The 27094-nt window shown below is 34.9% G+C and overlaps 1 protein-coding gene across 1 annotated transcript in view; it reads right to left on the bottom strand.

The window, feature by feature from the left end:
• Nucleotides 1-6363: 6363 nt before the first annotated feature.
• The window catches only part of PCTP (phosphatidylcholine transfer protein), a 49688-nt gene continuing 28957 nt past the window's right edge, over nucleotides 6364-27094 (bottom strand). The window contains exons 3-6 of the mRNA XM_003767967.4: nucleotides 19328-19407; nucleotides 15435-15606; nucleotides 10995-11062; nucleotides 6364-7611 (exon numbers count right to left, since the gene is read on the bottom strand). Coding sequence (XP_003768015.1) covers nucleotides 7546-7611; nucleotides 10995-11062; nucleotides 15435-15606; nucleotides 19328-19407 — 386 coding nt within the window. The 3' untranslated portion in view covers nucleotides 6364-7545. The remainder of the gene's footprint in view (nucleotides 7612-10994; nucleotides 11063-15434; nucleotides 15607-19327; nucleotides 19408-27094) is intronic.

Raw genomic sequence — 27094 nt, 5'->3', positions numbered from 1 at the left:
ACTTCAGACACTTACTAGCTGTATGACCCTGGACAAGTTACTTAACCTTGTTTGTCTCATTTTTCTGGTCTGTAATAAAATGAGCTGGAAAAGGAAATGATAAATCACTCCAGTGTCTTGCCAAGAAAATCCCAAACAGGACCAAATACGTTGTCAGCAATATGTGGTCATATAGCTAGTATTGTTGTTGTTGTTGTTGTCATCGAGACATTTCCATTGTGGTAGAGACTCTATAACTCCATTTAGGCTTTTCTTGGCAAAGATATTGGAGTGATTTGCCAGCTCAATTTATAGATGAGGAAAATGAGGCAGACAGGATTAAGTGACTTAACCAGGGTCACACAATTAACAAGTTTCTGAGGTCACATTTGAACTCAGGTCCTCCTGATTCCACTCCAACATTCTATCCATGCATCATCTGGTAGCCTATATAAACATAAGGATCATTTAATCTCTGTAATACTCAGTTCTCTCATCTGTAAATCAGAAGTAACTATGATTCTAATACCAAGTTCACATGGTTGTTGTGAAATTCTAAAGGTGAAAAATCAGACCTATTATTTTACTGATTTCAGGAATTCCCAAGTAAAGAAACTGCAGAACAGGGGTGTCAAGCTCATTGCCCTCCCAAGATTAAAATGCTATTGGGAAATGTCTAACAAAATAAATAACAATACAATGCATCAGAATGTTAATTTGTGGTTTTCTAATTCAATTTTCAAGAGACAGGTGTTCCATTTCTATTTGAGTTTCATGCTTTTGGCCTACAGAGCTAAGCAGTTAGATGACTTGACCAGGTTCAAACAGAAAACCCCTCAGGAGGACTTGATCTAAGACTTTCCTGACTCCAAGAATCCTTCTCTATCTATTGTCATAGATTACTTCAAAGTTTTACCACAAAAGATTAATGATTATAAATTCCCAAGGGTGTGCTGGAGCCAATTATTAACATTTTAGAGGGAGCATTAGAGAGCAGAAATCAACAAATGTTACATTTCAAGACATTATTTTGTTGATTGTCTAGGCTGAAGATGATGAAGAAGATAATTCTGATTAAACTTTAAAAAGTGTCTTGCATGGATTTTTTTTCATACAGCAGTTGTTAAGTATTCACCAGCATTTACCTAAACTTGTTCAAAGTTATACAGTAGTAGATCCAGGTTCTATGATCCCCAAATCTAGCACATATTCCACTTGGGCATACTTCCTAATGGCATAGGAAAAAAATTAAATCTTTTCTCTCTGTCATCCTGACTTCTCATTCATGCCTGAGAAAACCTCTACATGAGTCAAAGGAAGACACCATTTTTGCAAACCATGATATATTGCTTTTCTCATTAATACTCATTCCAGCAACATGGCTGAACTAAACACGGTTTAACATTGTCAACATAAATATTACCTAAGAAAGAAGAAAGAGGAATCACTTTGAAGCAACTCACTGGATTCAAGGCAGCTATTAACTATAGTATTTCATTTGTCTTGACTGGTAAAAGTACTGATGGGAAAGGAGAACTAAATCATCTATCCATTTGAAATTTCATCCACTATTAGGTTTAATAATTTTTATATATTGTATAATATATTTTTATTATAAACATAAAAGTATTACTTCCTTTAATAGGGAATAGAATCAACATACTTACTTTAGGGGGAAAGTTCCTGAAATGAAGTAATAGATAATAAAGGAAAGAATAGAGAGAGGAAAGTTAGTTGCATATTTCATGCCAACAACTTCTTTGCTATTCCAGAAGCTAACAATATCCTTACTTACAAACAAGAACCTGACTTTACTAGAGTCTAGAACCAATATATAGAACACTTATTACATTTATATTCACTTCCCATTACTGACTAGATGTTTAATTAATAAAAGATGAATGGAACTTCATCCTAAGGCTCAAAGATGAAAAGGGGCATGTTTCCTTCCCTGAGCACCCAACTCAAAAGTCCCTGACTCATTATGTATAGTGTAGGCCAGTGGTTCTCAAACTCTTTTTCTCAGTATCTTTATGGGTATTAACAACTATTGAGAATATATCCAAAGAGTTTTTGTTTATATGGGTTGCATAATAGATATTTGTCATAAGTAGAAAAAAAACTAATTTTGAATTTGTAGACCCTCTGAAAGAATTTCAGAGACCTTCTAGGATTCACTGCACCACACTTTGAGAACTACTGGTGCAGACTCTAGTAAATACCAACAGTTCACATTAGACATCTAGGTAAATCAATACACAGAATCTTGAACTAGGATATAAACAGAGTCCTTGGTTTAAATCCAAACTCAGACAGGTACTAGCTTAATCAAATAGCCTAGCTTCTGTCTGTGCCAGTATCTTCAATTGTAAAACAGGAATGACAACATCAACCTCCCATGATAATTTTGAGGATAAAATGAAATATTTATAGAATACTCTGGAAACTTCAGCATTTCCTAAAGGCAGCTAGAATGACACAGGGAATAATGGAGCCAGGAAGACCTGAATTCAAATACAACCTCAGACACTAACTGTGTGACCTTGAACAAGTCACTTAACTGCTGAATGCCTAAGTTTCCTCCAACTATAAAATGGGACTCATAGCACCTGCCTCATAAGGTTGGTATGATGATCAAGTGAGATAGTTGTAAAACATGTTGTATAAAACCTGGAACAAAATAAGAGCTTAATAAATATTCATTTCCTTTCTTCTTACCCCACATTCCTACTTTCCCTTTTTACTTCTCACTTCAAAGGTCCTTGACTTCTGAGTGTGAATGGCTGATCCTTATGGAAGTTATGACTCTTTCTGATTCCCTGCCGTGAGAAACTTAAAGACTCCACCTGCATTTTATCACTTATACTTATATTCATATATATGAATATGTTCCTATAACATATATATTATACATATATAACACTTATAGTGTTGTTCCTATTTCCCATTTCCAGCCATAATTTTAATGTCTTGGAGTCTAAGCTGTAAGTTCTGCCTGATTCTATCTTCTGAAGAAGCATTGGGATTGCTATTCTGTTTCGCACATAGCTCTATGATAACAAGCAGTTTTAACAAGAATACAAAATGGAGCCAACATCAATGATTCATAGAAAACCATTAGTTAGCATTTTTGCATAAGGCACATTTTCTTTTTGTTGCCATAACATATCTCTTGCATCTATCCTCTCTTTCTATTCCCATGATCACCATTTTAGTTGAGGCACACATCACACCTTCCCTGATGTATTGCAACAAACTTCTAATTGGTCTCCTAGCATCTAGCCTTTCTTCTCTCCAATCCAAAACAAACACTACAACAATAATTTTTATAAGTCATAGAAAGAGAGTGATTGAACATAGAGAGTGCTAACAAGAGAATATGTACAAAACTCATTTTATTCCCCTTCCCTGGGAAGTAGACACATATAGTGTATAACAAATATTAAAGCACTAGATAAATACCAGCTAGCAACAGCAGCAGCAGCAAAAACAGTCAACTCAGGTTATTGACAAAAATATTGAGCAGAATCAGAGAAAGGAAAACATTTTCTAAATTGATTTTAGTTCTCTTGTCGGCATTCTCTATGCTCAATCATTGGAGCAGATAAGTAACAAGGCAGATAGAATATTGGGTGTGCATGCAGGAAGGCTCATATTCTTGAGTTTAAAACTAATTTCAAATGTGACCCTAAGCAATCTCTTAGCTCTATTTGCCTCAGTTTCCTCATCTGTAGAGTGATCCAGAGAAGGAAATGGTGAACTATTCTAGTATCTTTGTGAAGAAAACTTCAAACTGGGTCACAAAGAGTCAGACATGACTGAGACAAGTTCAATCATTAACCCAGATATTTTGTCAAATGCCTTGTGGGAATCCAAGTGTTCAAAATTTCCTGGATCTACCAGACCTATTTGTAGTGCACAATGGCTCAGTGATCAAACCTCTATTTTGTGGACATTGTGAACTTCCAGAAATTGACAGCAAATTCACTGGTCCATAATCAAAATTATCCATCTTTTCCCTCTACTGAAAAAGCAAGCTATTTGCCTGTCTCCAATTCCCTGGCACTTTAAACTCTTTGTTGATTTACACAGTAGCTGGTCTATCTCTTCTCTCTATTCATATGGTCACAATCCTAGTTCAGACACACATCACCCTTTTCCTGATCTATTATAATACCTGATCCACTGTAACAAATTCTAATTATTCTCTCAGTATCCAACTTTTCTTCTATCCAATCTATCCTCTATAAGATCTCTAGTCTTTTTGATCTATAACTATATCTTGTATATATCTATATATTGAGCCACTGAACTCAGATGGCTCTGGAGGGGAAAGAGAGGCAGGTGACCTTGCACAGTTCTCCCTCACTTGCATGTCATAACATCATCTTCCTGATGTCATGGTCCTCTTCCAGAATGAAGGACAAACAACAACAACAGCAAACAATATATCTTCTACAATAAATACAATGACAAAAATATTTTATGATTTATCAGAATCTCCTACAGAATGTTGAAAAACTGGAAGTAAAAAATTATCTATTGCCTAGAAGTTGATGCTTATATCTGCTATCTATCTCCCTAACCCATGACATTCCTCAATCTAAGGCAAACCTTTGTAGATTTAGGAATAAAGCATGGAAAAACATGCAATAGAGAGTTTTTTGTTTGTTTGTTTGTGTTTTTGCTGAGGCATTGGCGTTACATGACTTGCCCAGGGTCACACAGCTAGGAAGAAGTACTAAATGTCTTTGAACAGATTTGAACTCAGGTCCTCCTGACTTAGAGTGTGTGCTCTATCCACTGTGACACCTAGCTGCCCTGAAATGGAGGGTTTTAGTATATGAAGTCAGCCTACATAAGTACTTATACATGGTATATCTATAATAATCTCCACTTTTTCTAATTCTTTTTATATCACAAACCTAGCAAACATCAATAAAAATAATTTTTAGCCATAAGAATTACACTTGCAATCTGGATCTTTACTTTTGCTGGAACAATGAGAGAATTCCAGGTTTTTGGTTTGTTCTTCTGGTCTGGGAACCAAAGAAAGAGAGAGATTCATAGGCCAGAACTCCTGCTGTGGGATAGGAACATTTGAAAAGGAAGTGAGCTTCTCCTGGAACTCCATAGTTCCAAGGCAGTAATAAATGTTGGCTGGTTGTGCTGTGTGAATAATGTAAGGGGCAAGAAGAATTTTTAGTCCCACCGGTCATGTCATGATAAAATTTGTCATCAAACCATGGAACCAGCCCTGATATAGGGTTGATTGGCCCCAACATTGCCTGTCCCAATTCCCACGAAAGCAAAACAGAAGCTATGGTATAGTTCCCAGATGCTTTTTGGAAATATTATTTAATATCTACTGATTCTAAGACCCTACAGACAATAAATGGGATTATAAATGGGAGATAAATAGGAGCCTGAAGCACTCAGAATCTATAATAAATGATTTATAATAAGGACAATATGACATGAGCCTACAGGGCATAAACACAGATAAGAGTGATGGAATGGAATGAACACTGGATTGGAAGTTAAAAGACCTTCTACTCATGATCTGTGAGTTTTGTCATGTCATTTAAATTCTCTCTGAGGCTCAGTTTCCTCATTTGTCAAACCATGGGATCAGACAACAATGTCTATATGGTTTCAGCTAATTATAGATCCTATTGGGCTATTGATCTTATTGACCCACTTGAATTGGTTTAATTTCTTAGATAACTGTGATTTGTGCATTTCTTTTAAATATTTATGAAGAATCACCTCTAGAAATATGAAATCCCAACAAACCAGATTAAAAAGAAGGTGTAATACAGTGAGAAAACTGGGTTCAAATCCTATCTATTTCTTTGTACGGCCTTGGACAAGTCACTTAATTTTTCTGAGCCTAATGATCTGATCCACAAAATGAAGATAGGCAGCTAAGGTGCACCATGGTGCACAGAGTACTGAAGCTGGAGTCAGAAAGATCCATCTTTGTGAGACCAATTATGGCCTTGGACACTTACTAATTGTGTGGCCCTGGATAAGTCACTTAACTCTATTTCCTTTAGTTTCGTCATCTGAAAAATACTAAATATTGAGCTAAGGGCTGGACAAGCTTTTGGTTCTGTTTGTAAGAAACTTGCTCATGAGTGGAATCAAATTCTAAGAATTATAGTGTGTGAATAATGAACCTTATAGATAAAATCAACTTCATCCAAGGTGCACAGATGCCAGGCTTTCAAATCATTGATTCAAAGTAAATTTTTTAGGATGCAATTAACTCTATTCCCTTTCTGGGTCCTGCAGCCTCACCTAATGGCCAAATTATTGGATGAATCATTTCATCCATGTAGATATAAGCAAAAGCAATAAGTTACTCCCAGAAAAAAGGGCAAGTGTTTTTGTTTGTTTTTATTTAAGCTTCAAAGGATCAATTCCCTTTTTACACAGAAGAAATAAACAAGCTGAGGTATTGTGGCAGTCTGCATCCTGTAATTTTGAACACGAACAACCCTGGATTTCTATGCACAATAATAAGAGATCTGTACCATCATATACTGGGTAGATATTGCCCCTGAGAAAATCACCAGGGCTGCTGCTATCTTTCCTCCTCACTTTCCAATAACTGGTTCTGATGAGAACAAACTTTGAGGCACAGGTTAGTAAATTCAGAGTTCATAAGGTTTTCTGGTGAGAGGAAGAGCAGCCAATGCTGGTAGGTTCCCTGAGATCAAAAGCTTAAAGGTCTAACTGGTCCTTAAGGTAAGCTAAATAGTCATCCCCCTTGACTCCTTAAGGATATTAAGACTACTGCTACCTGTAAGGACACTTCAACAGAAAATAGAATGCAATATCAGGAACAGACTTATGAGATCCCCAACTAGGGAGCATCTGCTATGGGATACTAGCACTGGCAATACACTCTGGAAGACGAGGCAGAATTTCTATAGATGAATGCTAGAGAAGTAAAAGGGTGGGTGTAGTGAGAGAAATCCATAAAACATGGAGAGTTGCTATATTGCTTTGACACTATGAGAAATCTCACACTTCCTCAAGAGGGAATAAGACTGTATGAGAAAGAGTGGACTGACGATCTGAAATCCTCTCCTAAGCCAATTTACAGAGCAATAAGTGTCCTGGTTCGGGTTGGCCAATTTCCAGTGCAAGGAAAGCCAATTTTGAATGCAATGAATCTTATGTGCTCAGCAAGAAGGTACGTCTTGAGACAGGGTTTGGTGTGGATACTGGGTTTTTTTTTTTTTTTTTTCTGATTTGTTTTCTTCCTTTTTAAAGGGCACAATGGACCAATTGTGTTCCCTAGTAAGGACTTTCCTTTTGAAATATAAACAAGCAGAGTTTTCCTGATTTGACCTAGATTCAACTGTGGGAGAGTGGAATTGTTGCTAGGGTGGGGAGAATGGGAAAGGAAGTTAGTATTGTAAGTCAGGCATAAGACTAGCATGAATAGGGAAGATATGCTGGAGAGTGCTTTCAGTTCTCTGGAAGAGAAGGAAAATAGCCAAGTTTGACTTGGTGTCACCAAGTTCATGGAAATGGGACCAAAACTGTCTCCTTCTATCTGTTCCTGTGATAGTTTTGACAAGCCTTCTCAATATCTTTCAAGAAGCCTGGAACTCCATTCTGTAAAAAAAAAAAAAAATTAAAACATTAATTTTGCATTTTCATGCAACAAGCCTAATTTTCCATGCTATTCTTCTGATTATTACCAGAGACCCAAAGGCTATAAAAAGCAAAAATTCTTCTGATTTCAACAAAACATGACTGCAGAATATGGTAAAAATACAATGGAGTCAGAAGACCTGGATTGGAATAACTGCTCTATAATATATAAACACGCACACACACACACACACATACACACATATGTATATATATATATATATATATATATATACACATATACATATAAAACTTAAATCTATTGTATGAAGTAAGAACATGCTCAGATGTCAAAAACTCTAATATGCATAAAATATACATTTTTGTATATGTATACATATATATGTATATAAAACTGACATCTATTGTATAATGTTAGAAAGTCAAAAACTCTCAGATCTTCCATTTTCTCATCTTTAAAATGGTAGAGATGGGCTAGACAGCTTATAAGATCCCTTCCAGTTTTAAGTTTATCACCTTATAAGCCCAAGAATAAGACTCAATAGGGAAAGCTACAGAAGGGAGCAACATTCGCTGAAACTCTGGAAAACTGGCCAATTAGTGAAGTGTGATGGGGACTGTTCAGTCTGTTTTGTTGGCATTAATCTACTAACTAAAGGAGTCATCTGATTGCTTCTAATAAGTATATTTTGAAAAGAATGACTACTTCTACCAAATTGTTATTATTTTGATTATTACTATTTTAAATTGGATTACTTACACTAGTTATTTTCTTAATGCTGAACAGTATTTGCATACTTGGTTTAAGTCTAATTTTATTATAGGGAGCTTTTTTATTTTGTTTTGAGGAATTTGCTTGTATCCTGTTATCTTCTTGCTACAATTTTATTAAATACTGCAAAAAAAAATAATTCATTAGTGATACTGACCTATAAGAAGTGATTCTTTAAAAGGCCCCAAAAGCCTTTCAGGATGAGTGTCAAGTCAAAACTACTTTAATAATAATAAAAAATTATTTTAATTTATAATATAATAATAATACCAATGAATATAACCCATATGAACAAAAGCTTTTAGGATCCTCAAAAATGTTTAAGAACGTAAGAGGATCCAGAGTCCAAAAGTTTAAGAACTACTGGTCTCTAGTATTCTCTCTGCTTTATCTCTCCCAAGTTTAGGTATTAATGCTATAATTGTTTCATAAAAAGAAGTCTATGGATATCACCAGTTAGTGGTCATTAGTACTTTTTTGGTTAAGAATGTTTATAATATGCATATTGATGATTATTTAAATATATCGTAGAATTTGCTTGTTAAAATATCTGTACAATAGTTCCACTCTACCCTCCCTCTGCACCTTCTGGGTAGTTAATTATGGCTAACTCAATTTCACTTTCCAAAACTGAGCTATTTAAACTCTCAGTTTCTGATTTTGGTCACCTGAATGTTACATTTTTGTCATTGATTTCTTTCCTTTAAATTCTTGGGTTTTTAAAATTTTTAATTGTGATTTTACTTAATTAATTTTTATTTTATTCTAAGATTTTCTTTTCTTTTTGGAATTAGATGAGCTAAATATTTGTTTATTTTGTTAGTATGGGTGTATGTATATAGATATATACACAAATATACATACGTACATATATGCATATGTATGTGTTTTGTAAGTCTTTAAAATCAAAGCTATTTTAATTTTATGGAAAAAAAATTATATTTCATTGTTACATTGCTTAACTTTCTCCCCATATCACTTTCCTTCCCTATTCCTAAGAATCATCCCATGTAATAAACTTTTAAATTAAAAAAAGAAAAAAATCAGAAAAACTAATCAATGCATCAAAATATTCTAAAAAAAAAATAAGTTCTACCATAAATATTTCCACATATATGGAAACTTTATTGGTATTTTTTACCTCCTGGGGTATATGGTATATTTATTGGTATTTATATGGTATATATAGGATACCTATGGTGTATATTTATTAGGATAAAGGAATATCTAGGTCCAAATATGTGAGCATTTTAATCATTTTTTTGCATGATGCAATATTATTTTCCAAAATGATTATACTTATTAACAACTTCAACACTAACACATCAGTCCATCCCATCCATCACTGATTATGCCCATCTTATGTGATTTTGACAATTACTAGGTATTTTTTCATTTTCAGTTCTTTTATTATTAATTATGTGGATCATTCTTTCACATGGTCTTTGAGAGCTTGAAATTCTTTTGAGAACTTTTTATAACTTTTGATTACTTATCTATTGGGGAATGGTCTTTGGATGCACATACATGAATATACATGCACACACATATGTGTATGCATATAGGTATATATTTTATGTCCATTCAAAATGTATACATAACCTTAATATTAAAGATAATGCCATAAAATAAATAGAAGTAAAGCAGATCACATGCTTTTCACAGTTAAGAGTGGGAGATGTACTCTTAAACAAACAAAAAACAAAAGCAGCTTTCTTGCTAAGTCTCCATGTTGATCTATGTGTTTTATTCATGTTTCCTAGACAAATTCATATTTTTATAAAGGATTTGATTGTTATTCCTGCTTTTTATATTTATTTGAAGTATTTATATATAGTGAGTTTTGTGTAAATGTTCCAAGCGGTATTGAGAAAAAACATATTCTTGCCATCTCATTATCTCATTTAGAAGATGCCATGTTATTAAGCTTAATTTCTCCATAAATTTTGTTTAATCCTAAATTTTCCTTTTTGGTTAGATTGCCCAAATTTGAAAGGGGGGAAGAAAAGAAGAAAGACAGAGAAAAAGAGAGAGAGAGAGACAGACAGAGACAGAGAGACAGAGACAGAGAGAGACAGAGAGACAGAGACAGAGACAGAGACAGAGGAGGAGGAAATGAATTATTAAAGTCTCCTCACATTATTGTATTATTGTTTATGTCCTCTTGCAATTCAAAGAATTGTTACATCCCATCCTCTAAGCTTGAATATATGTCTATGTCCTAATGAGTTTGGCCCTGATTCTGGTCTCACAAAAGCATCAGTAAGAACAGAAACTATATTTTTCTTATTTTTATCCCCAGCACTTAGCATAATGCCTGCCACATAGTAGCACATAAATTTTTTAATTGAACTGTATGTGCCATAGTGAAAATATGCACATGCACACACACACACACACACACACACACACACACACACAAAATACTAATACTTACACAGAGACACCAGACATATACTCCAGAAATCACCAAATTGTATTCTGCTCCTAGCTACTCAAAAGGGATATTCTACATAAAGGTCTTCCTGAGTCAAAAATAACCACTTATCTCAGGTTTCAAAGATTGCTAGTATTTGTTAAACATTTTTCCTCCAGCGTCTTAGAGGCTCACCTTTGCTGCCCAGTTGACAAGCCAGGATGGAATCATGCCTCCGGGGTTATCACGGTAGAACATGGAAACTAGGTGGGGAGGCAGGGAAAGGGTAAGTAAAAAGAATAATTCAGAAAAACAAAGAAAATATAGTGAGGTACATAATAAAAAAACTATGCTATGACTATTCAGAATGGGTGCCAATATTGCAAAGGAAGGAAGCATCTAGGTCAACTAGATTGCTTTTCAATAGTTCTCCCGCAAAATTACTCTTTATAAATGGTCTCAGAGTGAGCAAGAGATGGATTCAAGTCTCATCTTTGACCCCTAGCATGTGCCCCTAGACAAATCACTTCATTTTTCCATGCTACCAGGTAATTCTCTAAGACTTTAAGTTGCAAAACATGAAACCTGTCTATTTTGATAGAGGGAGATTCCAAGAAGAGCTCCCTCTACCAATTAAACCATATATTCAATCATCTCCCCTTACCTTAGCCCCCCCCCCCCAAAAAAAATACAAAAACTAAAACAAAACAGTCATTAGTTCAATCTGGTTGACTTGTGATTTCATTAATGTGATTTCATTATGTCTAAGCACCTGTCAACAAGACTAATCAAGATAAACCAGAAACACAGTTCTAGAGAGATGCCTCTAAGAAACCTGCCCAGGTCAGTATGATTCAGATATAGGACTTAAACCCAAATCTCTCTAGTATTAAGCCAGCCCTCAAGTCCTCAAATCATGCATAAATCTATACATGTAAAAAAATTACATAGGTAGATACATTTAGGTATTCACAGATGAATATATATATGTGTGTATATATACACACATATATATAAAGAGAGAGAGAAAAATGGATAGATAACTGTTCCTGACTGCATTTGAGGTTTTCTTGGCCAAGATACTAGAGTATCAAGCTCATTTTACAGATGAGGAAACTGAGGCAAACAGGGTTAAGTGACTTGCCCAAGATCACTCAGCTAGTAAGTGTCTGAAGCTAGATTTGAATTCAGAGTCTTCCTGACTGCAGGCTCAGAGCTCTATCCACCTAGCTGCCTAAGAGATATACATAAAAAACAATATTTTGATATAATTTATTTCCTATATAATTCTATATATTTTATTTTTTGCATTTAGAAACACCATACCAAAAAAGGGTCTACAACAGGGTGGGGAACCATTTCTCTGCAAAAGGCTATTTGGATATTAATAATATCATTTGCAGGCCATACAAAATTATCAACTCAAAAACTCAAACAGTGAGAGATTTTTGAACCTTGTTTTCAGCTCATTATTGCCTGTGGTTGCCTTGACATGGCCAGACCAAATGGTTTCACTGGCCTTATAAGGCCTGTGAGGCAGATGTTTCCCACTCCTGGCCTAAAGGCTTCATCAGACAACCAAAATGGCCCACGACACACACAAAAAAAATTAAGAATCCCTATATTATAGCATACTGTAATCAATATTATAATTAATCAATAACACTCTGAAAAATTCAGCATAATCCTAATTTACAATCCTCTTAAATATCTTATCTTCACTCTTGGACCCATGACTAATGAGGCCAGTAGAAATAGAAAAAGTCCTCACATAGTCTTTAGGGTGGCCCATGCTAGAGCTAAAAAGAAAGAAAGAAAGAAAGAAAGAAAGAAAGAAAGAAAGAAAGAAAGAAAGAAAGAAAGAAAGAAAGAAAGAAAGAAAGAAAGAAAGAAAGAAAGAAGAAAGAGAGAAAGAAAGAAAGAAAGGAAGGAAGGAAGGAAGGAAGGAAGGAAGGAAGGAAGGAAGGAAGGAAGGAAGGAAGGAAGAAGAAAAGAAAGAAAGAAAGAAAGAAAGAAAGAAAGAAAGAAAGAAAGAAAGAAAGAAAGAAAGAAAGAAAGAAAGAAAGAAAGAAAGAAAGAAAGAAAGAAAGAAAGAAAAAAAGAAAGAAAAAAGGAAAGGAAAGGAAAAGGAAAAGGAAAAGGAAAAGGAAAAGGAAAAGGAAAAGGAAAAGGAAAAGGAAAAGGAAAAGGAAAAGGAAAAGGAAAAGGAAAAGGAAAAGGAAAGGAAAGGAAAGGAAAGGAAAGGAAAGGAAAGGAAAGGAAAGGAAAGAAGGAAAGGAAAGGAAAGGAAAGGAAAGGAAAGGAAAGGAAAGGAAAATAGAATAAATAAGAGAAAAGAAAGAAAAGAAAAAGAAAAAGAAAAAAAGTACACCCTGAGTCAGAGACTTGAGTCAAAGACCTGAGTTGGAATACCAGTCACCTTATTTTCTATGAAACTTTGATAAATAATTTTACCTTTGTAGGTCCCAGCTTCCTACTTTGTGGAAAGAAGTTAAGCTAAATGAAATCTATCTAGAGCACCTCTATCCACTACACTCCCTACCTCCCCCAAGATTCATCTTCCTGAGTTCAAATCTGGCCTCAGACATTTAATAGATGTATGACCCTGACCAAGCCATTTAACCCTGTTGGACTCAGTTTCCTTCTCTGTAAAATGAGCTAAAGAAGGAAAAGACAAAGTACTCCAGTATCTTCGCCAGGAAAACCCCAAATGGGAGCACAGAGTCAAACAAGATGGAAATAAATGAATAACAACTGTAGCAAAATTTTAAAGTAAATTTTAGTTGTCAACATTTTTTTAGTTATCAACTTTTTAAAATTAAATTTAAGGGGGCAGCTAGGTGGAGCAGTGGATAGAGCACCATCCCTGAAGTCAGCAGGACCTGAATTCAACTCTGTTCTTATACAATTAAGACTTCCTAGCTGTGTGATCCTGGGCAAGTCACTTTGCCTCAGCAAAAAAAACAATAAATTAATAAAATAAAATAAAATTAAAAAATTAAATTAAGTTTAAGTATGTTTAATGAAAAAAAGTTATATCTTTGATGGTAGAGTATTCCATAAATGTTGATACTAAAAAAATAATAAAACTCCCTGAATATACATCCCAGTGATATATATTATGCAAATTTATAAATATGCCTCTTGGCATATTGGGGGCAAGGGGAGACATTAAAGGAGGATTGAGGAACATCAATAAAACATATAAAGCATATTATTAAAAACAAAGGAATACCAAAGGGGTTATAAACATTAATTTTGTTACTGTATGTTAAATTTAATATGCATTTAAAACAAATAGGTAACAGAAGTCCACAATTTTATCATAATCTGTGTTGGTTTTATCATAAATTGAAATATTCATGTGTGTTGATTAAGTTAATTTTTAAAAAGAAAAGAAAATTTCAAAAAGAATAAAAATGATCAGCTCTAGTGCAAAAGTCAGAAAATTATAACCTTCTGAAGCCAGAAGACAACATGTCATAGGGCTTAAAGCGCTATCCTAAAGACAGTTGAACTTAGGTTCAAATAAAAATGAGACAACATATGTGCAATGCTTTGTAAACCACAGAGAGCTATATAAGATCTAGCTTATTAACTTTTTAATAAAGTCTCTCAGGTATCTCTAAGACATATCTACTAAAGTAGGAATGTGTGGAAATCTGCATTGTGAGGATTTCTCACACAGAGGAAAAATCACGGCTCATTGATATATTCACCTTTATAAGAAGAGAATTTAGTATTCCCATGGGTTCAGAAACATTCTTGAATTTCTTAAGGATTACTATTTGTATGTGAAATGACATAATATAGTGCAAAGCTTCTTAAACTGTGGGTCACAACCCTATATGGGGTCATGTAACTGAATGTGGGAGTTGTAAAAAATTTGGAAATGGTAAAAGGTATCAAATATTCCTTTAAAATTTAATTCTTTTATGTAAAAATAAGCAAATATTCCATCTCATTACCATGTCTATTTTTATTTATCTTTAATAAATCATAAAATTATATATAGTATATACATACCCCAAAGAATATTTAAAAATAAATTTCTTTATAATGTATTATCAGTAAATGTTTGATTTATGTACTTTTTTTATATACTTATATACCTAGGGTCATACAAAAATTTCTCAAGTGACAAGGGGCCATGAGTGGGAAAAGTTTAAGAAGCCCATATAGCATATGGGAGGCTGCCTTCAAAGTCAAAAATAGCTAGATTTAAGCCCTGCCAGTGACACATTGATTAATAAGCATTTAAAAAGTGACTAATGTATGATGTCAGTATGTGAATATAACTTCTCAATACTCCCAGTGCAATCTCTAGGACTCCAAGTTATAAATGACTTGCTTATCTGTATCACTAAAGAAAATTCACTACACTGATGAAACCATAGTTCTAGAACAAACAAAAAAATATTTGGATAGTACTGGAGTGTTACAAGAGTTTTGTTTTTCTTTCTTTTTTCAATAAGGATGTAGATGGGAATAAGAGAAAGTAGATTTTTTTGTTAAGTGAAAAAAATACTTTTAATAGAAAGCCCTATAAGCTTTGCTCTATTTTCAGTTCATCACAAGGGTATAACTAAGAAATAAATGCCTCATTCTAACACTGACAAAGACATCTGGTTTTACCTTTGCACCCCTTCTTGCCATCACTTTCAATCACAAGGCTTTGCCTGTAATCTTTGACTCGTATGATACCATTCTTCGTTGGAATTTCAGGTGTGATGAAGCTCTTAGCCAATATTACATGTACTTTCCGCCCATTTAAATCCAGGTCTCTCCTATCCCGAATATACACATACTGTGTTGCAAGTTAAGGAGAAAGATCCTGTCCAGTTTTGCATATATATGAGAATGGAAAGTCAGTAGACAAGATCTAGGACCCCTAAAGTTTTACATATCTAATCCAAAAAGGCAAAAGATCATGTTACTTTACTTGTAATTATTCTCTGTACCACTTATTTGGTTCTTGGCACAAAGACTTCAAGACCAAAAAAAAAAAAAAAAAAAAAAAAAAAAAAAGACCTTAGAAGCCAATTTAGTGCATCCACATTATTTTTTCATATGAATTAGCAGAGGCTTAGAGGGGGAAATACTTTGCCCAAGGACATACTAGAGATAAGGACAGAGCTGGGATTTGAATCAAAGTCTTTGGATTCCAATTCCTCATATTAATTATTGTTTTACATTGATAGCTTGTCTCCTCAAACAGAATGTAAGCTATTCCAGGGCAAAGATGGTATCTCATTTTTTCTTTCTCCTTCTTTTCCTCCTCCTCCTTCTCCCCCTTCTTTCTCTCTTTCTCCTCCCCTTTCTTCTCCTTCTCCCCTTTCTATCCTTTTTCCTCTTCCTCCTTCTCCTCCTCCTCATCCTCCTCTTTGTCGTTGTCGTCGTCCTCCTCCTCCTCCTCCTCCTCCTCCTCCTCCTCCTCCTCCTCCTCCTCCTCTTCCTCTTCCTCCTCCTCCTCCTCCTCCTCCTTCTCTTCCTCCTTCTTCTTCAAGCTCCTGCCCAGTGCTATATACATAGCTGGTTTGTAGTTGTTAAGTCATTTCTTAGTCACGTCTAATTTTTTGTGACCCAATTTAAGGATTTCTTGAGAAAGATACTGGAGTGGTTTGCCATGTCCTTCTCCAACTCATTTTGCAGACAAGGAAACAGAGGCAAACAAGCTTAAGTGCTTTGTCTACCATCACACAATTAACTAAGGCCTGATTTGAATTCAGGAAGAAGAATCTGTAGGCCCAACACTCTATCCAACGTACCATATACCTGCCCTAGTGATCATAATAGCACTCCCCCAAGAGAGTTATTGTGAGAATCAAACAAAATAATATTTGTAAAAGAGCACAATCTCTGGAATTTATTAGATATGTAATAAATGTTTACTCCCCTCCTCTGTATCTTTGTATCAAAGCCCCATCAATGAATGATTAGGTCCTATATACAGAGAAAAGTTAATGAATGGAAAAAAAAACTGATTTTTCTATATTTATTCTCTTTTTATTCATCAAGAATGAGAAAGCCTTTTGTTGGGTAGCTTGCCACTGATTATACAGCATCTCAGTGCACCCTCTTTTGTCCATTCATTCATTCACAAAGCCTTTTATTGAAAAACTGCCCTACCCATAAGCCTTTTGTTAAGGTGCCAAGAGGTAGCTGACAATCAGTAATACCTGCCTCACAAAGTCATTGTGAGGACTGGCTGAAATAAAAAAATGTGAAATCTTCATAAATTATCAAGAACTATTTCATACCAGTAGGTCAGGGGGCCATTTAGATCTTGTCTTTTTATTCCTAGTATCTGGCATAGAGCCTTGTACATTGTGTTATCAACTGTTTGCTAAATAGAATTATGATGATGATACATGCTCTCAAGAAGTTTATAGTTTATGCTGTGGAGACACACATACACACATTTGCACACACAATTAATAAGAAATAATTTCATCCAGTGACTGGAGGAACACTAGATCTGAAATCAGTATATCTGGGTTTGAAAGTCCCTCTGACCCCTTTTTTGCTATGTGTCCTCAGAAATGTCACCTTACCTCCAAGTGTTTCAGTTTCCTTATCTATAAAATGAAAATACCCAACTCATAAGGCTATTGTGAGGATCAAATAGAGATAGTATATGCAAAGAGCTGTATAAACTGATGTTAGAATAAATGCCAGCATTCATTGTCAGCATTTAAAACAATCATAACCTGGTTTCAATCTACACTCCCAGTCTTATTAGATATTACTTCCCTCCACTCCCAGCCAAACTAGTCTGCTAGCTGTTCCTCACACAGGATTTTCAATCTCCCATTTCTATGATTTTGCATAGGCTGTCCTCCCATGGCCAAAATGGGCTCCCTCCTTTCCTGTCTCCACAGATTCCTTTAAGTACCACCTTTTAAAACAAAATCTTTCCTTATCCCTTTAGCTGCTGATGTCTTACCCAAGCCAGAATAGCTTATAATTATTTTGTATGCATTTAAATACTAATAAATATATACACACATATGTGCAGATATATACACACATACATACACACAGATGCACACACATAGATATATATACACACACACACATATATATACATACATATGTATGTACACACACACACACAAAGACTCTGAGCTCCTTGAGGAAAGGGACTGCTTCATTTTTTTTTTTTAAATTTCTAGTAACTACCATAGAATCTAACACAGAAGAGGTACTTAAAACTTGCTTGCTAATTCATTAATCATTAACATTATAATTCAGGACAATATCTGATTCATCATCTGATCACTTACCATAAACAAGGTACCATTCCCAATAGTAAAGATACAAAGACAAAACTAAATAGTCTTTACCCTCAAGAAACATTCATTCTGACTTGTACCTGTGAGAACAAACAGAATCTTTTGCACATTCTTAGGAGTTTAAGACATGATTATTGAATATTTGAACAAATAAGGGAATGAATAAGTGCTGAAAGACCACAAAGGAAAGCAATTAAGCAGAGTGGAAGGAGCATGAGTCCTCTGAGAACACTTCCTAGATAACAATCTTAATTATTACCCAGAGGGCTTGGAACTATACATCTTTTAGGTTGGTAGCAGGACACATCCTGAAGTTTCTAGGCACGTGACTTATAACAATTTCAGCAGAAGTACCCTCAATATAATATATTGTAATAAATGACCAACATTTATTAAATCCTTGTTATGTGAAATAAGGGGTAGCTAGGTGGATTAGCAGATAGAGCATGAGGTTTGGAATCAGAAAGACCTGAGTTCAAGTCCAATCCCAGGCACTTACTAGACCTGGGCAAGCCATTTAACCTCTATTTACCTGGGAGGCAACTAGGTGGCTCAGCAAAAGAAATGCTTGGTCTAGAGGCAGGAAGACCTGAATCCAAATCTGACCTCATTTACTACTTGCAAGTCACTTAACCTCTATTTGCTTTAATCCACTGGAAAAGGAAATGGTAAACCATTCCAGTACCTTTGCCAAGAAAACCCCATGGACAATATTGGCATGGTATAGTCCACAGGTTCGTGGAGAATCAGACAATGCTGAATGACTGGACAAAAGTAACAAATATGAAAGGAACCATATTAGTTGCTAGAAGGTTGGGGGGGGGGGTTGTTTGGGTGTGTCTTTTGGGACCTTACCTGGCCATAGAAAACTCCTAGTTAAAGACTTTTTTCCCCAAAGCAAATCAGCAGTTGTTCAGGAACTAGAGTCTCGGGGGAGTGTCTGGGAATACAAAGAGATTTAAATGACTTGCCCAATGATACCAGCCAGGATGGGGGGGAGACACACTTGAATCAAAGTCAGCTCTCCATACACTAAGTCATCTCGCTAGGTTATAGAAAGACAAATATCAAAGTTCCTGTCTCCTTTAGAGTCTGCCTTTCAAAGAAGGATGTTAAGAAATGTCATCTTTTAGGTGAGAATTCCCCAAAGTCACAACTACATTTGATGATTCCAAAAGAACTCATAAATAGCTCATAAATGAGGTTGTTTGGTACTTCTGTTTAAAAGGATACATCTCTGTTTGACATGGGAAAGGGATATTTCACTTCCCAGTAGACGACCATCTTCCCACAAATCTCCGTTTCATAGAGTGCTGTGAAATAGGAAAGGAAGAAAATAAGTTAAAAATAATCTTTGGTCTTATTTTCCAATTGACAAATGTATAAAAGTTATGAGATCATAAGCCATAAGAACACAGAGACCTTAGAATCACATAGTTCAACTCCTTGAAAGAGAAGGAAAGTGATGTTGAAAGGAAGAAAGGGACTTGTTCACAGTTATACAATTATTGTGTGATAAGGGCCCAGATTCAAACACATGTCTTCTGACTCCCAATATAATAATAAAAGAGAGAAACATTCAAATGCTGGGCCCACCTCCTTCAGAAGGCAGTATCAGAAACTATTAAGATGAGGGCATGTTCTAGAGATTCAACAGGTCTCTTCCAATCATTAATCATTAATAATAATCTATGACTATGGAACCCTAGAAAGCACTGAATCGATTATACCATAAGAAAAGTAGTCCATATAGAAAACAGGTAGCAATGGGAATAGGATAGGGGAAGAAGAAATTAAACCCAAAACAAAGTATACACAAGTAAATTAATTTCTCATGCCCAATATAGTATCCCTAAGACTATTTATGATAGATGAATTTTTGATGTGGCTTATAGTAGATGTTTAATAAATGCTTATTGATTGGTTGGCAGAAGGAATGTCTCCACTGGGATTTCCCTACATGAAATCAGTTACAGGCCATCTCTCCCCCTCTCTTTCAACCTTCTACCTCTTCCCACAAAAAGCAACAATAAGACTTGACCATCTTGGATGCTACAGACACATTTTTCAATTGGGGATACTGTTTCAGCTATTGAAAATTAAAACTGTATTTTGTTAAGATTTTTTTTCCTACTTTTTTTTTGAAGTCATGATTTCCACCAGAGGTCACCAGAGCATCGATATTTTTACTTTGGGGAGTTTTTCATCCCTTCAGTTTCAAACATTTTTTAATAGTCTTTCACTTGTGTATAAAAACCTGTCAACCCCTGGGGGAGGACAATTAATGAATATGTTCAAATGGGCATATTCATGGGCAGCGTAGTTGTGCTTACAAAATAATGATTCTCTAGTAGTTGAAAGTCTGAATATCAATCAGAGTCCCCCAAAGTTTTTGAGAAATGAAACAAGACAGATGTTGAGCTGAAAAAAATTGCAGTCTCCCTTGTAGCAAACCTCACGAGAACTAGAATCACTGCCCCATGTTTCAAAAGACTCCAAATAGGGCTACAAAAGCTGAAGTTCAGAGGACTATGGAGAGAGAAAATATAGTTTTTGGTGTTTATATTTATGTTTTCCTTTTCTCAAAGCTGAGTTATAAGTCACTTTCCAAGTCAGGTTTGAGATATTACCCAGTCCACAATCATTTAAGAATACAAAGCATTAATAATAATAACTAATATTCTATGGCACTTAATATTTAGTGAGCACTTTGCTAAGCATTTTATATATCTCATTTGTTCCTCATAACAAATCTGAATGAAAGGTAGTATTATTAATCTCATTTTACAAATGAGGAAACTGAGGCAGAGATTAAAGTAATTTGCCCAGAGTAACATATATAATAAGAGTATTCACTAGAAAGATTATATACAGCCAACACAGTTTGATTACTCATTCAGTAACTATTTATTAAGTATCTACTATATGTAGAATATTGTGTTAGTAGCTTTGGTAAGAGAAAGAGTAGATAAAGAGATAGACATTGTATTACTATCTTCAGGGATCTTAAGTTCAGGAACTAACAGTTTGTTAAAGGGGTATAATACAAGCTGAAAGTTCTAATAAACATTGTTACATGGTAAGAAGATAATAGTTATATGTAGGTTATTGTAGAGTTGAGCATCTTGTTTGCTTTTGTTTTTGTTTGGACAAAATTTGTAATTTTATTTGTATACAGAACTATCCTTAAGAAACTCCTCTCTGCCAATGTAGATCAACATCAGCTTTGCAATTTATAATCTTTAGAGAATTTTCTAGGAACACACAAAGGCTAAATGATCTACCTAGGGTCACACAGCCAGAATGTGTTGGAAGCAGAATTTGAATGTAGTCTTCCTAGTTTCTCCACCTATTATGCCAACCTGTCCCAAAATTTGCCATCTATTAAAAAAAGCTTCCTGATAGGGGCCTAGGGAAACTTGGGAATTGTTTTAAGGAAAAGATAAAAACATTGTTTTTGGCATTGAATGAGAGATACAAGCTACTGGAAAATAAATGAGGATACATTGAGATCATTTAGAATTTTGATTAGGAAAGAAAGGAGGAGAAAGCAAAGTAGAGGAAGAGACCTGCTCTCACAAAGAGCAAAGGACCTAAAAAGACCCTTCAAAAGGAAAGATCATCTTTGAAGAAGGTAGAACATCAACAAATAAAAGGGAAGGGGGGAAAGGTACATGCAGTATAATTTATATATAAATATACACATATAGATACAGATACCTATATATTTATATCTATATATCTCCATCCATCTATCTATCTATCTATCTATCTATCTATCTGTCGAGTGTGTGTATGTTTTGGAAACAGCCTAGTTCTCTCTGTGTGTCTGTCTCTCTCTGTCTCTCTGCCTCTCTGTCTCTGCCTCTATCACTCTCTGTCTTTCTATCTGTGTCTCTCTGTCTATCTATTATGTATGTATTATATACATGTCTTTTTAGAGTATTAACTTCTTAAAAAGAAGGTCCAAGTTGTCAACAGAGTCAAAGACCTAGAGCTAGATCTCAGAGGCAATACAGTTACAGGATCAGACACTCGGAGCTTGGAGAGACCAGAGAGATACCTAGCCTGCCACCCCTCCCCCAAAACCTACACACACTCACACACACACACACACACACACACACACAAAATTCATTTTACTGATGAGGAAACTGAATAAATGACTTGGCCAAGATCACACATCTAATGTTTGAAATGGGCTGACATATATCCCACCTAGTAAGCTAAAAGTTAAATTTGGAATATGCAAATTACTCAGATAGTTTGATTTCCCAACACCAGGTGAAAGTAGTTGCATTCTGACTAAAAATATCTAGTCCATTGAGGCTATTTGCATTTTGTTCCATTCACTTCCTTATTTCAGTACTTCATTATTTCATTATTTCAGCAAGTTACACCACTACAAATCCCATACTCTCAGAACTTGAGTAGCATCATGAATTTTTAATTTTAAATAGAATTTGCTAGAGGACATTTGTTTTATGTGATGCATAGTCGAAAATGAGAGAAATTATAAGAATTCCATTATTACTTACATGGTGTTCTTTGTTCATTGATTTAATTAAAATTAATGACTTTTAAAGAACTGTTATGGGAGAAAAGGAAGGAAAAACAAGACGATTCTGGTTATTATACTTTCCAGGCAAAAGAAACTGGTTGTTCCCTAAATTCAAATGAATAAACATTTATTGAATCTTTATTTTGTACAGATCACACACAGATCTCAGAAATCCTAATAACCACCCTGACAAGTTTCTAAGATTTTAAGTCACAGAAAAAAAAAAAAAAAACTCATTTTGGTAGAAGGATTTAAGGATTCAATGATTGTAATTTCTAAATTAGTAATTCAGACAATCACTTATTAAGCACCTACTATGAGGTACCACTATGTTAAATAGTTTATAAATATCTTATTTCATCCTCAAAATAACCCTAGGAGGAAGGTGCTATATTATCCTCTTTTTACAAGTGAGGAAACCGATGCAAAGATCTTTCCACTAATTAAAGCACAGATCCTATCCCTGTCTATGTTTCTTTGTGACAGGTACCACTCTTCATACTAGAGACACAGTGTTGCTCTGCTTTCAAAAACCTTTCATTCTGAGAGATGTGATGTGCCACAATGATAATTGTGTGAATACTTATCTGAGAAGAATGAGGAAACTAACAGCTACTGGGGTGTCAAAAAGCTGCCACAGAAAGAGTCTCCTGAGCTGAATCTAGAGGGATTCTCAGAGGCAGAGGTAAGAAGAGAATGTATTACAGTCATAGAGTAGGCTACAAAGTCCATGTAAATGCATGCAGGAAAGAGATATAAGACTAGGTTCTAGCAATTAGGCTGGTATATATAGTGTATAAAGGGGGATATCTATCCATTATGTTTTACTCTCACTCCATAGTATCGTTCATCAGTTCATAACTGATACATCTCCTTTTCTAATCAGATACTTCATAGATAATAGTAACCTTGTAAAGTCTGTGTAAAATCTAAGAGCACTAATATATATTATAAGCTATTATTATTGCTAATAATTGCTGCCTTGATTTCTAAAGTACTTAAAGAATAAATATTTATTCTATTGAGGAAGTTAAGTGATAATAGGGACAACACTGTGCTTGGAGTCAGGAAGACCTGAATTCAAATCCAACCTCAGACACTTACTAGCTGTGTGGCCTTGGGCAAGTCACTTAATCCTATTTGCTTCAGTTTCCTTACCTGTAAAATTAGGATGATATAGTACCTACCTCATAGGATTGTATTGAGAATGAAATGAGATGATATTTATAAAACTACTTAACATAGTGCTGATTCATAATAGGCATTCAGTAAATGATTATCTGAATCGCTGATTTAGAATCACTGAATTCTCAAAGTAGGAAGGAACTTTAAGGGTCATTTGGTCCAATCTAGTCCATTGCATGAGGCAGTGTGGTCCAATGGAAAAATTAGGAGTATTAAGTCATTGAATGCCCTTTGAAGATTTGCTCCCCCTGTAAATTTATCTTCAAAAGGATGTTATATTCAGAAAAACTGGATCAGGTTCCTTTTTCTGCTCTTATTACCTGTCACCTCTCTAGACCTCATTCTTCTTATATAATACAAACTAGATGAGCTCAAACTTCCCAACAGCTCTATTTCCTCTAAAATATCTTTTTCTGGTATTATTGGCTGTCTTTTTATGCATATGTTGAAGGCAGAGGGGTATGGTGGAAAAGAATTGGATTCAAAGTCATAAGATACCACAATTAAAATATACTGCTATACTATATAATGCCTAGTTACCTAGGGAACTCAGACAAGCCACTTAATTAGCCCTTACTCCAGTAAGGTAATCCTTTTACTCCTCTGAATTAATATAATCCTCTTAATTGATTCTCTATACCATTCATTCACATCAGCTGTTTTGAAACTTCTCACTTCCAGCACCCTCCTTCACTCTCAGCTAAAGGCCTTATCTCATATTTTACTAAGAAAATTAAGGTTATATACCATAAGATCCCTATTTACTTCCTCTCATCTCATATTCATCTGAAATCAATATACTTTTCCTTTGACTTTCCTTTGCCGAGTCAAACCCCTCTATATGAATGTTGATCCTATCTCCTCCAACTATCATCCTAGTCACTCATTAATCTCCAATCTCTATTAATTAGTTCTTTTCCTGATGCCTACAAACACACCTATCTTCAAAAAAAAAAATACCCACTAGATCCTACCATCTCCATAAATTATTATCCTATATCTCCTATTTACTCTCTCAGCTTAAATGTCTGTAAACAGTCACCTACACTCAGTGTTTCTACTTCTCTGTATTTCTTCTAAATCCTCTGCACTCTGCTTCTAACCTCTTTACTTTAATGGAATTCATTATCTCAAAAGTTATCAGTGAACTCTTCATTGCCTAATTTATTGGTTAATCTATCTTGAGCCTCATCTTTTTGGAACTTTCTGCTCTACTTGACATTGTTGATTATCTTCTTCTAGATACACTCTCCATTTTAGATTTTTATGATGTGTCTCTCTCCTAGTTCTCTTCCTATCCATCTGTTGTTGTTCCTTCTCAAGCTCCTTTGCTGGTTTTCCATTCATTATTCTCACTAACTATGGCTCAACCCCAAAGTTCTGTCCTTACTCCCCTTCTTTTTTCCTTCTATGTTGTCTCATTTGGTTATCACATCAACTCCCATGGGGTCAATCATCATTTCTATTAGTTCTGTTTCACACATTTACTTCTAACTTCTCTCTTAAATTTCAGTTTGAAGCCATGAATTTCAGATAGGCATCTCATAAGAGAATTCATTATTTTCTTCCCTCAAGCCTTCCTTTCTTTTTATAAGTAAATTCTATTTCTTTTAATCAATTAAAAATTGTCTTTTCCCCCTCCTTAAGAAAGAAAGAAGAATTCATCTCTGTCACAAACATTTATAATCAAACAAAACAAATTCCCACACTGATTATATCCAAACAGGTCTCAATCTGCACTCAGAATCCATCACCCCTCTCCTAGGAAGTAGGTAACCTGTTTTATCATGAATTCTCTAGGAATTATGGTTGGTCATCACAATATTTGGAGAAACTCTCCCCTCTTCCAATATATCCATTTCTGTTGAAGGTAACAGCATACTTTTAAATCTCAAGGTTCACAACCTTGGCAGTATCTTTGATTTCCAATTCTTTCTCTCCCCACATATTCAATGACTTGCCAAAATCTCAAAACTTATATCTCTATCTCATCTCTTGTAAATGGACTCCTCTCTTCTCACACCTGTCACTTCCTGCATGGACTATTACAATAATACCCTACTTGGTCTCTCTGCCTTATCGTTCCTTCCCCTAATCCATTTTTCACACTAAAGCCAATTTTCCTAAAATTCTAATCTAATCATGTCACTCCCCTGCTTAATAAACTCCAAGAATTTCCCAGATCAAATTTAAATTTCTCACTTTGGCATTTAAAGCCTTTTACAACTTGAATCTATCTTTCCAATCTTTTGCCACATTCTTACCCTCCAAGTACTATATATTCCAGTCTTCTTGGCCTCCATGCTGTTCCTACGTATATTTTGTCTCCCTGACCTTTTACTGATTATCAATTGAGAGCCCTGAGCTGAAAATCCTCACTCCTCTGAAAGATGTCTCTCAAAATCCCTGGCTTTCTTCAAGAGTCAGCTCAAACACAAATTTTTATAGGAGGCCTTTTCAGATCACTGCTGAGGCTTGTACTTTCCCTTCTAAAATAACCTTGTATCTATTCTCCCTCCCTCCCTCCCTGTATCTCTATCTGTCCCCGCCCCCATCTCTTTCCATATATACACACTTTACATTTTGTTTCTCTTGTTATAATGTAAGTCCTTTTGTGGAAGGAACTGTTTCCATCTTTTGTCTTTGTATCTCCAGCACTTAACATACTATCTGGTATATCATAAGTGTTTAATAAATGCTTGTTGATTAATTAATTGATTGAAATAAATTTTCAAGATGTGATAGGGAAAGTCTTTGCTTAATTTTTGAAAAAGAGTCACTTATCCTCTGGAAAAAAGTCAGTGGAGGTGGAACTAAGATGGTGTGTAGGTAGCAATTAGTTCAAAAACAGAATAACATACACACTCAGTTGGATATAGAAATTCATCTTAGCCAATAAGGAAGTAGGAGAGAAATGAATAAATGAATGGGATATAAGGTGATAGAAAGGAGGGCAAATCAAGGGAGGCAGTAGTCAGAAGCAAAACGAATTTTTGAGGAAGGACAGGATAAACTGAAAGAGGAAAAGGAGAGAGAAGAAGAAAGAAAGGACAAAAAAAAGGATACATAGGATAGAAGAAAATACAAAGTAATTATAACTGCAAATGTGAATGGTCTGAATTTAACCATAAAATATACAGCTGAATGGATTAAAAACCAGAATACAACCATAGGTTATTTATAAGAAACACACTTGAAACAGAGACACCCATAGAGAAAAAATAAGGGGCTAGAGCAAAATCAATCATGCCTCA

This window comes from Sarcophilus harrisii, chromosome 4, assembly GCF_902635505.1.
Source record: "Sarcophilus harrisii chromosome 4, mSarHar1.11, whole genome shotgun sequence".
NCBI lineage: Eukaryota > Metazoa > Chordata > Mammalia > Dasyuromorphia > Dasyuridae > Sarcophilus > Sarcophilus harrisii.
Note: the sequence above shows the minus strand (reverse complement) of the source record. Positions and strands in the feature narration are given on the sequence as shown.